The sequence below is a fragment of the Pempheris klunzingeri genome, chromosome 7, assembly GCF_042242105.1.
Source record: "Pempheris klunzingeri isolate RE-2024b chromosome 7, fPemKlu1.hap1, whole genome shotgun sequence".
Lineage (NCBI taxonomy): Eukaryota > Metazoa > Chordata > Actinopteri > Acropomatiformes > Pempheridae > Pempheris > Pempheris klunzingeri.
This window is the reverse complement of record NC_092018.1, coordinates 3,475,524-3,489,736: the sequence shown is the minus strand read 5'-3', so window position 1 is coordinate 3,489,736 and position 14,213 is coordinate 3,475,524. Positions and strand designations below refer to the sequence as shown.

General features: G+C 39.7%; 1 protein-coding gene across 1 annotated transcript; it reads left to right on the top strand.

Moving 5' to 3' along the window:
• The first annotated feature begins 6,996 nt into the window (after nucleotides 1-6,996).
• Nucleotides 6,997-11,428, top strand: LOC139204397 (GTPase IMAP family member 8-like). Its single transcript, XM_070834419.1, has 3 exons — nucleotides 6,997-7,027; nucleotides 8,468-9,664; nucleotides 9,774-11,428. Exons 1-3 carry the CDS (start codon nucleotides 7,012-7,014, stop codon nucleotides 11,384-11,386), a joined length of 2,826 nt encoding a protein of 941 aa, XP_070690520.1. The 5' UTR covers nucleotides 6,997-7,011; the 3' UTR covers nucleotides 11,387-11,428.
• The last annotated feature ends 2,785 nt before the right edge of the window (nucleotides 11,429-14,213 follow it).

Here is a 14,213-nt window from a genome sequence, read left to right as displayed (position 1 = left end):
TTTTAAAAGCGTCAGGCTTCACCGGCCGATTTGTCTTCACCTGCAGAGAAACACAGCGAGCGTCAGGATCTTAACAGACACAGCAAATATACAAAAAGTAACTAATATGAGAATGTAAATGTTTTGAAGTTTGCCACCAGGCGGCGCTACAGTTCGGAAAGAGGAAGGATGTACAGCACCTTGAGAAAAGATATGAATAAGACATACAGAGGATTTAAAATGATTCAAGTAAAATATAAAACTAAAATCAAATAAAGAATTAAAATGTGCAGTTTGACTCATTCAGTCTTGATTTAAAACGAGTGAGAGGAGCATCATAAAAACCCAACGCTGCTCCTCCAGGTTTAGTTCAGACTGGAGACCTGATCCAGACCAGATGCTTCAGATCAGAACTGAACCACTCGGTGCTTCATAAAGCTCCTTTTTAGGAGGAATAAATCCAAGAGGAAGGTTCCTGAGTGCGTTTGATACTCTGGTGACCGACATGTTGACGTGTTTCCACAAACGAGACTTTTATTTGAAGAGTTTAGCTGAAAAATAACTTGTAACTGATTCTCATTTATTCTATTTACATATTTATATATATATGTATTTAATTACATACATATTTATTTACATAAATTCAGTTTCCACATCAATGTAAATGTATTTTTTTTTCTCTCCCCACGTTGTTTTATTCAGTTACTGTACTTAAACACATTTGAAGAACTTTTTCTGCTCCTTTATTTCTTGATTTATTGTAGATTAAGACTTTATTGATCAACAGGGGAACCTCACAAGCTACACATCAATATATTAAGTCATTAGAGTATTAGTTAAAATGTTATTATTTCTAATAATTATTATCAGAGTGTAGAAGTGTGTGTGTACGTACAGTCAGGTTTGGTTGGAGGTGGAGGTGGAGGAGGTGGAGGAGGTGGGGTGGCGCAGGTGTAGGACACCTCCAGGTACCTGGTCTCCTCCTTGCAGGGATACTCGCCGAACACCAGCTCAGTGACGGGGACGTTACAGGACCTCCTGCTGCCACAGCTGGAGACACACGAGGGAGAGGAACCGTGGTCAGAACCAACAGCTGGACGAAACTCACCCTCAGAGGGTAAATGAGCTGCTTGGACTTATGGGAAATGGTGTTTTTAAATGTTTCTAAATCCTCAAACTTTCTGATTATTTCCAGGTTTTACGTGAAAATACTGTTACTGTCCTTGTCGAAACATGTGGAGAGACTTTTATTTTTAAACGGTTATCACTTCTGCTCTCCATGTTTGTCCCACGTTTAATGATTCAGTGTAGAAAGACGAGGAGCAGTTTTTCCTTACAGGTCTTCCACCACCATCTCGGCCCAGGGGAAGGAGCAGAAGTTGTCGGGTCCGTCGTCTGGGTAGCGTTTTCCCTCCCCACACCTCGTCCCCACACCAACCTTATACAGGATGTGTTCCAGCTTTATCTTACTGCCAACATCTGGAGGAGGAGGAGGAAGAGGAGGAGGAGGAAGAGGAGCAGGAGGAGAAAGGAGCACTTAGACCACATTTCATTTTTAAACTTTTAGTGATTACTTTGCTAAATGTTTCTGTCGGCTCTCGTGATTTAAAGAACTCTTGGCTGCTCTTCAATAGGAAAGGAAAATGGAGGGCTAATCTTTTATGGGAGGCGTTTAAACAGCCATGATTTATTGATTTCGTTGATACACAGAGGAGCGTTCAAGACATTTCATCAGACATTTTGGCAAATATGCTTCTTTTTCCGACTCATGTCTGTGTGGTAAACTTTAGCATTTCAGACTAGAAACAGAGGGAACAGCTGACCTCAGTCTGTCTAAAGGTAACAGGAGCCTCCTACCAGCTCCACTAAAGCTCACTGATCAACACATTAGATCTTAGTTGTTTAATCTGTACATAAAACTAACTGTAAGAATGACAAATCACTGTTTTAGTGATTAAAATCAATAACCATGTATCCCACAGTGTTAAACTTGTGTGTTCCGAGCAGATTTCAGTCAATGTACCAATAAAAGTGTAAATGAATGAATGTGAGTGATGATCTGGTCCCAAACAGACATCAAGTGTGTTTTCTTACCACACGATATCTCAGCAGTGTCATTGAGACAGGCGTAGATGACCTCTCCCTCTGTCAAAACACACACAGGTCACTGGTTTCATCATCATCATCATCATCATCATCATCATCATCGTCATTGTAGTATTTTCATGATCTGGTTTTAACGTGTAAAATCTCTTCTTTTTTTTTATTAATCTGTGTTAAGCACAACATAAACACCACGTTTGCAGTGTTTTTGTTTTCCAGCAGAATGAGCAAACAAACCTACCAGCAACACGAGTGAAACACCAGGCAGCAGCCAGCACTGAAAACACAACACAAGGTCTTCTGAGTTACAACTTTTATCAATTTAAAACACCAAACTACAGTAAGAGACAACATACATGTTCCGGCAGAATAAGAGCTGGCATCTTCACTCAAAACATATATAAAGTGGGGATTATCAGATGATCAGCTTTCTGAATACTTAGCATTAAACAACAATTAGTCTTTAATTGAAATTGGAGATCTGAATGTTCCTGGCACATTTTTCAGAAAAAAAAAAGGTCGACATTCACTGAAAATAAATCTCAAACATTACAGTAAAAATTAGAAACTCAGTGAAAAAGTGAGATCTCTGGATTTGTTTTTACATCGTTTCTGTCTGTTTGTCTCTTTGTGGCACAACAGCATCAAGCAAATAAACCTACATCTTCACATTTGTAATCTACTTTACTACAACTCTTCTTCTAAGCTTAAACACCCAACTGATTCCAAACGCAGAGCTAAAACACTTCAGAACGAATCGACGCTACAAACCAAACAGAAACAGGGTTGTGAAACTCAGCACTCTGACTGAGGCAGCGAGGATACTCACAGCCGAAGGCGACCAGCCTCAGTGGGACCATGTTGCCGTCTTCCACCTGCAGACAGTCTGACAGTGAAAGCAGCGTCTGGACGTCCAGGTATTTATGCGTCCGTCCTGCCAGCAGACAGGCAGACGCCTGTCCTGCCGCTGCAGGTATGCGGGGCCTCCTGACCCAGATGTGATGAACATGTAAAACACAGTGGAGCTGCGGGACAGAAATCTATAAATCCACAGGTTTCAGGACCTTTAACACTTTAAATCCCAGCTGCACCTAATTCTCCTCCTTATTTCTCATTAAGGGGCTCAAAGTCTAAAAGAAAAACATCTGGATCTGTTAACCAGGGGTGCAGACTCTCAGCCCGAATTCACAAAATGAGCATTTTTTGAAGGCCCCATCTAAAACCCTGGATTATCTGAAGCTCCAAGATCACAGATTTGTTTCTTTCAGCGATTCAAGAAAGATCTTCTGTTGTTTTCTCTGACGTCTCTGGAATCAGAGCTGCAGGTGGGATTAAAAATGAACACATCATCTCAAACCACAGGTAGAAAAATAAAGGTGTTTGCGGCTGCACAGGTTGTAAATCGAATTACAGAAATAATAACTGCTGCTAATAACCTTTGCTGAAGCTTCTGTGTTTATTGAAAATAACTATTGTTAATTTTGACTGATTATTGGCTGACCTCCACTATTAGTTTCAGTTCTACACACTGGGGCTAAATAAACCCACCTACCAGACAGAAAACAGCTAACATGATTGGAAACACAACTCAGATTCATATTATTTCTACACTCCCCTGGTGCGTCCTGTAAAGAACACTCCAGTAGATTAGTAAAACATGTAAACTACACTGTTCGTTCATTTATTAAACGTACGACTTTACCAAACTAACTCTGGTGTTGGATGCATTTTACATGGAGAACAGCTCACTTACATATGGGACAAAACACAAAACACCCAAATACTGAATCCAAAGTCACAGAAGAGTTAAATCAACTTGTCTCCGACTCAACAGCTAAAACATGATGTCTTTTGTATTGCATTGCTGTAAAGTGAGTAAATGGATTTTCTTTTCTATGAAGCCAAAACTAAAGAGAAATGTTGGCAATAAATAAGATAATTACTGCTCGTGACCCACCGAGACACCAAAAACTGTCCCAACATGCATCAGGCGTGTTTTGAAGAAGTCCAGGTGGTGCCTCAGGCTCATAAATACCAAAGTCCACTGCAGCAGCCTCTCAGCCACGGGAGGCCAACGCCATTACGATCTTACATAACTGACCAGGTTACTTCAGCTAACACACACGTGTTAAAACATCACGGCTAATGAATTAGCTTCAACGATTCATGTCGAGTTAAGACTTGAGACTCAAGTCAGTAAATGACTGAAGAACTGAAGATTTGTGATTGACAGAATGATTAGGATGTGTAGTTTGTCACAAATGTAGATGTTTTTCTGATCATGTACAAACAGAAACCTACACACCGACTTCTCCATAACTTATAACCAACTGTGTTTCCTTCAGATCAGATGTGACCCATTGAGGGTAAACTCTGCAGCTCCAGAGCAACCACATGGTGGCTGGCTTCAGGTTGTTTATGACCAGTTACAGAGTGCGACTCACAAACTAGCAATAATAAAGACCCAATTGCAAAACTATAATGTTTTTTTTATTGTGTTTTTGTATGCAATTTATTCTATGTGATGTCTTGTCTCTTATCTTACTTCCAAACTGTCCTCACACGCCCCAACCTGTTCATGTTCATATTAATTTCAGATCATTTTATTGTTACAGTCTGTATTACCAGCTTCATGTAGTAAAAGTACTTTCGAAACCAGAGGACACAAAGATGTTTGTGAGTCATGGTTCTTGATTTTAAGTACGCAAGGTCACTAATAAATGATTTGACAAAAACTTAAAAAGCTGTTTTGGACAAATTATTCCCTCAAATCATTTGGTAAGAGTTTTTTTTTTTTCTTTTTACATTTCTGGTGAGTAGACTCAAGATAAATGCGTATTAAGCAATTTATAACAGGAAAATCTAATTTTGGCCACAAATTCATAAAAAATATGTGCAGTTTTGACATAATCTGACAAACTGACGTGCAGGTGTATCGTTCTTTGAGTGTTTTGGATGACTGCTGGTGTCATGTAAGAGAGTATTTCAGTTATAACAGCTGCCTTTTAATGTGCCAGAAAAACTGAAAGAGCAGATTTGCTCCATGAAAAGAGAAACAAATTGATCTCTAATGGGGTCACACTCTCTTTGACACCATTTGGTTCGATCTGTTGAGAAGCCAAGCCATTATAATGGGATTGTGTCTCTGAAAGGTAACTTTCAATGTAATAATACTGTCAACTGTAAGAGCTACAAACATCTAAGTGCAACTCTGCTCAAATGCAGCCTATATGTTGACCTGCCCTGGTAGGAAAGGCCTGTCTGACAAACTTAATGTCTGTATTTCTGAGCACAAAGCAGCCATCAGAACAGGAAATCTGGACTGTGCAATAGCCTTGAATTACAGAGCATCATCCTCTGTGTTATTAATGGAGGTGTGCATGGAGTTTCTCATATAGAAACTGAAAGAGTTTCTACATGAGAAAGTCATTGTTCTCGTCTCCACAATCCAAAATAAAGGTCAGTGAGGCAGTAAAAACCCAGACATGATTATGAATTCTCTGATAACTGTTACTGATGAATCTGTTACTGTTACGTTATGCTAAATGTCAACTTTTTAGTTGCTGTATAACAAACTTTTCAGGGTATATTTGCTAAGAATGTGTAAATTATTTCAACAAAAAGTGATTTTGTACATGAATGGAAAACATGAGACACTGTAAGAAACACCCACATTCTTTAATGGACAGCCTGAAATTATTCACAGATCAGCCGGGGGGTTCAGTCAGTCTCAGAAGCGCCTTTAATTCAGATTCACAGGTGAAATACAATGCAATACAACGCTGGGGTTCAGGCAGCGCTGGGCTCATGACAGACCTTGGGGGAAGGTTGTCAGAGGTGGGTCTTCCAACAGATTTTAAAGGTCCTGAAGAGTTTATCACACGCAACCATGTTCGACTGGTCCGGTAGGTTCGTGCGTCACAATCTCCACCAGCCGTCAGCGTTGTAGCTTGTCTAGCAGGAATATGTTTACAAAACAAAAACTTTTGTTTCTTACAATCAATCAATCAAGAACATTTCATCTTTATCTGCTTATTAAAACAATAGGAGACACCAGTCTGTCTGGTCAGACTGGCCTGTACATTTGCCATCTTCACCCTCACAATGAGGGAGAGGTCTATAAAAGTTCTAATTTAACACCAGAAGAACATTTTGTTGCAATATCAAAGTTTCTAGTTAACACTGTGTCCTTCATCCGTTTGAGCGAGACACTGAACCTCTTACTCAGTTGTCTCCTGTAGTAACAGTATTGTAGGTGCATGTATTTGCACTGCACAGCTCTCACAGTGATTGTGTTGTTGGGCCTCACCACATGGTGAAGACCACACGTTTCTTTGTCTGCGGAACCCCGGAGGGTCAACTGAGCTAAGCTCAGTGCTGTCTGACCTCTCTGCCTCAGTGCTTCAGCTAGCTATAAATGTGGTAATTTTGGTAGTAGTTAAGTTAATTATAAAACATAATTCCAAATTGATAGCTTAGTTACCTTATGAGACTGAACTGACTATCTTTTTCCTTGTTTATCTAGGTGGTGCCCCAATCAAGGTGGGATTTTTACAAAGTTACATTAATTTAAATAATTATTAATTATCTTTGATAATTATTATTTCTGATAGCCAAATTGAACATATCATTTGATAAACACACACATGAACGAAAGACATTATATTTACTGTGTCATCTGAATAACCAGTATCCAGTAATAGCCAGTTTGATTTACCTTTTATCAAGTAACATGTTTTGATATGTTAAAAGAAAGATGGATGTCCTGCCCTTACAGAAATGTTCTTTAAATATTATTTAAATTACATTTAACAATTATTATGAGTTGAGGAGTTTTTTGTCATTTGTAATTTCCATTGTGTTTCTTATGACAGTTGGGAACTCCTCTGGTTGAATCTTTCTCTTGTGGGTCTCCAGCAGAGTGACAGTATGGCTGAATCATCTGGTGAGTCCAGTCAGACTTTATATTGCAAGTAAGGACAGATTGGACGTTTTCAATTTTCACCTTTTGGTTTAATCTGCTTTGTCAGATCATTAGATATTGAGAGTACAGCAGCTCAAGGGGACAGACAGCACACAGTTAAAGAAATAGAAAAATTAAATAGCAAGAAATAGAAAATTAAATAGCAATAATATACAATAATATAATATATACAAAGGAAAAACCTATATACCGTATTTTTCGGACAATATGGCGCACCGGATTATAAGGCGCAATATCAACAAACGGGTCTATTTTCATATATATAAAGCGCACCGGATTATAAGGCGCATTAAGCGAAACAAAACAGTCATAAGTCAAACGAAGTTGAAGCACAGTATGTATTACGGTACGCCGCGAGGCTCCTCGGAGCCTCCTCGGATTGTCGGCTACTGTAATGCTTCGTAATGCTTTGTCTTGCTGGCGTTGACTAGGAGGTTGTTCTGTCCACGCCAGTCGACAAAGTCCGTGATGACTGTCCTGTATTCACAGTCGTTCCCCTCTGACACCCATCCCACGATGGCAGTGTCGTCGGAGAACTTCTGGAGGTGACAACTGTCCGTAGCGTATCTGAAGTCTACTCAGTTAAGTCATACTAACCACACACTAATCTGCTCCAGCAGTGCACTGGCAGGTCAAAGATCAGCTTGATCAATCAGTTACTAGATGATACATTTTCTATAATCATTAATCAACAGTTAAGCAGGACCAGCGCTTTTTATTGGTCCAGAGGTGGCCTGAATGTTATCTTTGACTTTTTATAAAAGCGAGGTCCTCGCAGGCGTTATTGATATTTTCTTTGAACCATCTGCAGCACCAGCACTGAGACTGCATATCACATCCCCGGATTCCAAATAATTAAACTGATAATAATGTAATATTGGGTTTCAGACAATATTGGCATTACATGGCCTACCAGTGTTACGCGACTTAAGTTGGGTCCCATTCATAATTATGTCTGTGGAAGTCTTGTTGTGTTGCTGCTGGTCTCAGGTCTTTTCCTTTGTGGCTGCTTGTTATTTGTCGGAGCATCATGCTGTGGTCAGTGTTGGTGCTCTCTTTGTTTTTGGGACTGCTCAGGTCCACCACATTCAGGTAGTAGCATCCACGACCTCCTGCCACCCCACAATGAGTCCTGTTTCCTGCTGTTTACGACTATTTGAGATTGAGACACTTTGAAAATAGAGAATTCATCACAGTGTTATTTGCTGCTGATTTTTTGGTGCCATCATTTCTTCACTATTCTTCACCATTGAAAAGCAGTGAAAAGCGAGGTGGAAAGGTGAGAATGCATTTTAGGTTCATCCTGAAACTTCACCTGAAAGCTGAATATCCCTAACTTTTTGTGAGTAGTGTATATGTACATCATTTAGGGCTAACACATACATTCCCATTGTATTACAGCATCTGGATTCAGGATTGTGCTGCTGGGAAAAAGTGAAGACAAGCAAAAAAGACTTTGTAACTTGATCGTCAGGCAGCAAGGTTTTCATTTGTCAAGCACGCACTGTGTGACAGCCAATGGAGAGTGGAGAGGAAAACCATTAACAGTGGTGAAAACTCCAAACATCTTCTGTTTGTCTGCGGAAGAAGCAAGAAGAGAGATGAAGAGCTGCGTGAATCTTTGTGCTCCCGGGCCATATGTTCTGCTGCTGTTAGTGGAGCCTTCTGGTTTCACAGAAAAGGACAGCCGGAGACTGAAGTTCATCCTGAGTTTGTTTGGCCAAGATGCTTTTAAACGCTCAATGCTCATCATGACTCATGAGGGGAATGAAAAGAATGTCTTTTTTAACAAACTCCTTGAAGACTTTGAGGGAAGACACCACAGCATGGGTGAAGACGACTACAGACTGTTAATGGTGAAAATTGAGAGCATTTTACTTGAAAACAAGGAATCCTTCACTGAAGAGGCCACCAGACCAAAGTCTGGACACATCAAACCAGCTGTAAACCTGGTTCTGTGTGGGAGGAGAGCAGCAGGGAAGACTTCAGCAGCCAAGACCATTTTAGGTCAGACAAAGTTTCATTCAGTCTCCAGATCACCAGAGTGTGTTAAAAATCAGGGAGAAGTGTGTGGACATGTGGTTTCCCTGGTGGAGCTGCCTGCCTTGTATGGAAAACCTCAGGAGGCAGTGATGGAGGAATCATTCAGGTGTGTGTCCCTCTGTGATCCTGAGGGCGTCCATGCCTTCATCCTGGTCCAACCTGTGGGTCCCCTCACCGATAAAGACAAAAAAGAGTTAGAAACCATCCAGAAGACTTTCAGCTCTCGAGTCAATGACTTCACCATGATTCTGTTCACTGTGGAGTCAGATCCTACAGATCCAGCTGTTGTTGGCTCTCTAAAAGAAAACAAGAACATCCAGGAGCTCTGCCAGAGCTGTGGAGGAAGATATGTGGTTCTCAACATCAAGGACAAGCAGCAGATCCCAGAGTTGTTGGACATGGTGAGAAAAAATAGTCAATCTAAAGATGAACCACGCTGCTACACAACTGTAACATTTGCACATGCGCAAATGGAAAAAGTCATAAAACAAGAAAAACTTATCAGCAGGCAAAAGGGTGAACTGGAGAGGCTGAGAAAGAAGAACAAGATCAGTAGTAAGTACTTGGAATTTAAAATATTTTCTGCATTATAAACCATGTACCTACATTACAGTCTTAAGCCAATTATATTAATAAGTAAACTCCTGGTCTTTATATTTCACAGGTGATGATGAGGCACAGAGCCCAGACTGTCTCAGGATTGTGCTGTTCGGGAAAACTGGCAGTGGGAAGAGCTCTACAGGAAACACCATTCTGGGCAAAAAGGTGTTAGAAGCCAAATCAAGCCAGAAGTCAGTCACCAAGTTCTGCCAGAAAGAACAAAGTGAAGTGGACGGTCGTCCAGTCGTTGTGGTCGACACCCCTGGTCTGTTTGACAATAGTTTGTCCCCTGAAGATGTTAATGACGAGATGATGAAGTGCATCAATCTTCTGGCTCCAGGACCACATGTCTTCCTGTTGGTGCTACAGATCGGCAGATTTACACCGGAGGAGAAAGAGACATTAAAATGCATCAATGGAGTCTTTGGAAAAGATTCTCAAAACTTCACTATCGTTCTTTTCACAAGAGGAGATGAACTGGAACATGCTGAGATGTCCATTGAGGAATACATTGACACAGAATGTGATGATTCTTTTAAGAAGCTGATAGCTGACTGTGGAGGAAGATACCATGTGTTTAATAACTATGATAAAAAAAACCGCACACAAGTCAGAGAGCTGATAAACAAGATTGACTCCATGGTGAAGGAAAATGGAGGCAGCTGTTACACCAATGAGATGCTGCAAGAGGCAGAGGTGGCGATAAAGAAAGAAATGGAGAGAATCCTGAAGGAGAAGGAAGAGGAGATGAGGAGAGAAAGGGAGGAACTTGAAATAAAACATAGGGAAGAAATGGAGTTGATGAAAATACGAATGGAAGAACAGAGAGCAGAAACTGAAAAGGAGAGACAACTGAGAGAAAAACAACTCGAAGAAAAGGAGGAAAATATAAAGAAGGAGCGTGAACAGAGAGAGAAAGAACAGGAAAAGAGAGAAGAAGACAACGAGAAGAGGAAGAGGCAGGAAGAAATTCAGAGGAAGGAGTGGGAAGAGAAACTTGCAGTTTTGGAGAAAAAGATGAAGTCAGAATCGGCTGAGAAGGAAACCGTTGACAAAGCGCTGCTGCAGAGCAGAGAGGAGATGAGACAAGAACGAGAGAACTGGGAGAAAACACAAAAAGAATGGTGGGAAACACGACATCAAGAAGAACAAAAACAACTGGAGGAACAAACAAAACTGAGAACGCTCGAAAACGAATACAAGCAAGAAAGACAAGATTATCAACAGCAAAAAAGAGAAGAGGATCTAATCAGAAGGGAACAAGAGGAAACAGAGAAAAGCCTCATTAAGGCGAACTATGAGAGACAAATGGAGAATCTGAAGAAGATGAATGAAGAGGAAGCCAGAAAAAAAGCTGAAGAGTTCAATGAATTCAAAGCGAAATACGCCAGGGATTTTGAAACTCAGAAAGAACATTATGAGGAACGAATAAAAGACAAAAATGAGAAGTATAATGACCTCAAGAAATTTTCAGACCGCAACCATGACCTCAGTAAACAAAATCTAAAGCTGATCCATCTACAACAGCTTCGTGTCTTAGTGGACTGTGTGATGAAAGACAAAGGCACTCTGACAAAAATCAATGACTTACTGATAGAAGGCAAAACAGCAGAAGAGATATGTGACTTTATACAGAAAGAGTTAAAGAAAGACAAAAGCAGCTGTTGCATTTCATGAGGGGATTAGTTGGATTCTAAACGTCACAACAACAGAGCAGATTCAGAGGCACTTTGTTTTCTCTAGAATCATTTGGTTCCGCGGCCGGCATTCAAGTCCCGCCTCTACTATCAAGTTTTTCTCCCAGACTGTGATCATGTTGGAACTTGGTCGTGGTCATCAGATCTCAACAACCTGTGACAAAGCTCTGTATTCTGCACTCGGCCTCATTTAAACTGATTCATTACATTCATTTAAGCTGACTACAGCACTGTAAATGTAAATACGTGGCCGTGATGTAAGAGACCATAATAGACTCCCAGGTCCAGATTGAGGCCTGCTAAATAGTTATCAGTCCTGCTTATTTTTTACATAATCAATATGTCTAGAAATATTGTATCTTCTCAAGTCATCATGTGTTCAGACTGGCTGTTAATACAGAATGCAGTAAATAAGAGGAATCTTTTAATTTTTGTCAACACAGATATATTTTGCTGATTAGCTGATAAATTCCTCTGAAGAGTTCTGATGTCTAATTGATGAATCTGGCTTTTAACAGCTAATAGCTAGCTAATGTTTTTAAACTTCTGGTCTATGTCACTGAGAACAACATTTAATCTGTAACATTCAGGATCGTCTCCGTTTTAATTTCTTTTCTGTAACATTTGATAAAATCATCATTATAAGGGAGAAGTGTGTCCTTTTTTTTTAAAACTTTTTCTCCTCAAATATGTTGATTATGTTTTCCCTCTGTATTAAGTGGTTTTGTTATGTTAAGTTTGTTGTCTTCAGTGGACTTTTGTTGGAAATAATCTTTCGTTTCTTTTCTTTCTGGCTAATTGTTTTTGTAATCATTTCCATATAAAGAAATGGACAGCAGCTTAGTAATGAAAGACTTCAGTAGCTGTTTGGTCTCCACAGATCATCTTTGTTCCTTCACCCTGTTTCCTCTGCAAATATTCAATATGAAACAAGCTGTAATCTCATTTAAATTGATAAGAAAAATAAGAAGATAAAAAGGGATCATTTATAACTGATTTCATCAACTTAAGGCACAATTCAGATGAACCTTTGATGCTGTGTTGTGTGTTTGATCTCTGGTTTCTTTGTTTGTCGATATAAAAGATGAATAAAGTGTTTCCCTGTGAGTCACTATTTGATCTGCTTACTGTTGCTTTTTTACAGTACAGCGGTTTTAATAGTCCCTTTATATAAGATACATCTTTAAACATATATTTATAGAGCTTTACCTATTTCCTAACATAAGGTATTTTTTTTTTTTATCTTTTACATTTGACTTTGTGTATTTTCAGTCCTCTTTGAGTTTTCACGTCATCTTTAAAGTCACCAGAAACTACGATGAGGCTTTGCAGACTGATATAGAAAAATAACAACAATTATAATGTTTCAGTATGTTTGTTAATAATAGTTAAAATGAGAAAGACTTCTTTGCATTGTGAGGCCCAGAGGTAGTCACCTACGGTTCCTGGTCCTCTGCTGCCGACATTGGAGAGCCACACTCCGGGCTGCAGGTGAGTCCAGCTCCGCCCCTGTCTGCAGGCCCCATCCAGGTGTTCATGTCTCCACTGGATCTGGTAACAACATTTAAATGTTAAGTTAGGTCTCTTACAGCCAGTTTTGGTTATATAAAGATCAATAAAACATGTTACACCGGAACATAACTTACAACTGACTGACCACAACTTGTAACAGGTGAAATAAATGACACTAATGAACGACACTAATCTGAGCTTTACCTGCATATGACAAAATATGGTCACTGACATACAGCAACAGTGGCACTTAACTCTAAAAACACTTACAAATACCAAATAATAATAATAATAATAATAACGAAGTAAGTTAGCTAACTGCTGTTTAGCAACAAGCTAGGTTAGCTAGGTAGCTACATTGCCCAAAGCCTTAAGTCACCAGTGTTGATATGCTCAACAAATCACTACAACAATTTACACACTAGTGTTATGATAACGGAATCGGTGATTAAAAGCCATTTAAACATTTCAACATAAAAAATAATCATTTAAAAGGAGCTCATACCCACAAAACTGCACATATTCGAGTATTTTCACGGAGTTTTTTTTAACAGTTTGGTCAATAACGTCCAACACTAACGGATTTTTTGGGTTGCACCACGCAGTTTTGCAGGGGCTCCACAAGATGGCGCCCGTACCTCACAGAGATGACGTCAAACCTCTGCGACGCAGGTAATGTGATTTTTACACACTACACCACAAACTGTGTGGAGCAGCTGGAGGTATATTGTTATAAATAGAGTGGTGACAAGTAAAACATCGAATTAATGGTGGTGATATTAACTTCCTAATACGTCTAGGACGACTGCATGTTCAGTTTTTTGTTTTTAGATGAATACTTTGATTCAAGATTCTTTATTTGTCACATACAGTTATACACTATAATGTGCAGTGAAATTTTCTTAGTGCCTGTTCCAGACTGAAACAAATGAAATAAATATAAATATATATAATAATATAAACACACAAAGTGAAACAATAATAGAAACATATATACACACACACACACACACACATAAGATAAAGATAAATAAATAATAAATCAAAGTTTAAAACAAGGTATGTGGGTGTACATACAAGTATGCCAGAATATTGCAGGTTTCGAACAGATTGTCCATAAAGTCTATTGATTCAGGTTCAGCAGGCGGACGGCCTGAGGAAAGACGCTCCTCCTCATCCTCTCTTCAGGCAGCGGTAACGCCGACCTGGCTGGGGTGGGGGGGCTCCCTCTCAGTCTTCCTGGCCTATGACCTGCAGCGCTGCTGGTAGATGTCCTGCAAGTTGGGGACGGTGGT

What these genes read in the sequence shown, in the direction of transcription:
- LOC139204397 (XM_070834419.1), top strand. An exon ending in AAAGAAGAACAAGATCAGTA is followed by an intron (nt 9,665 to 9,773) that starts GTAAGTACTTGG and finishes TATATTTCACAG; the next exon opens with GTGATGATGAGGCACAGAGC.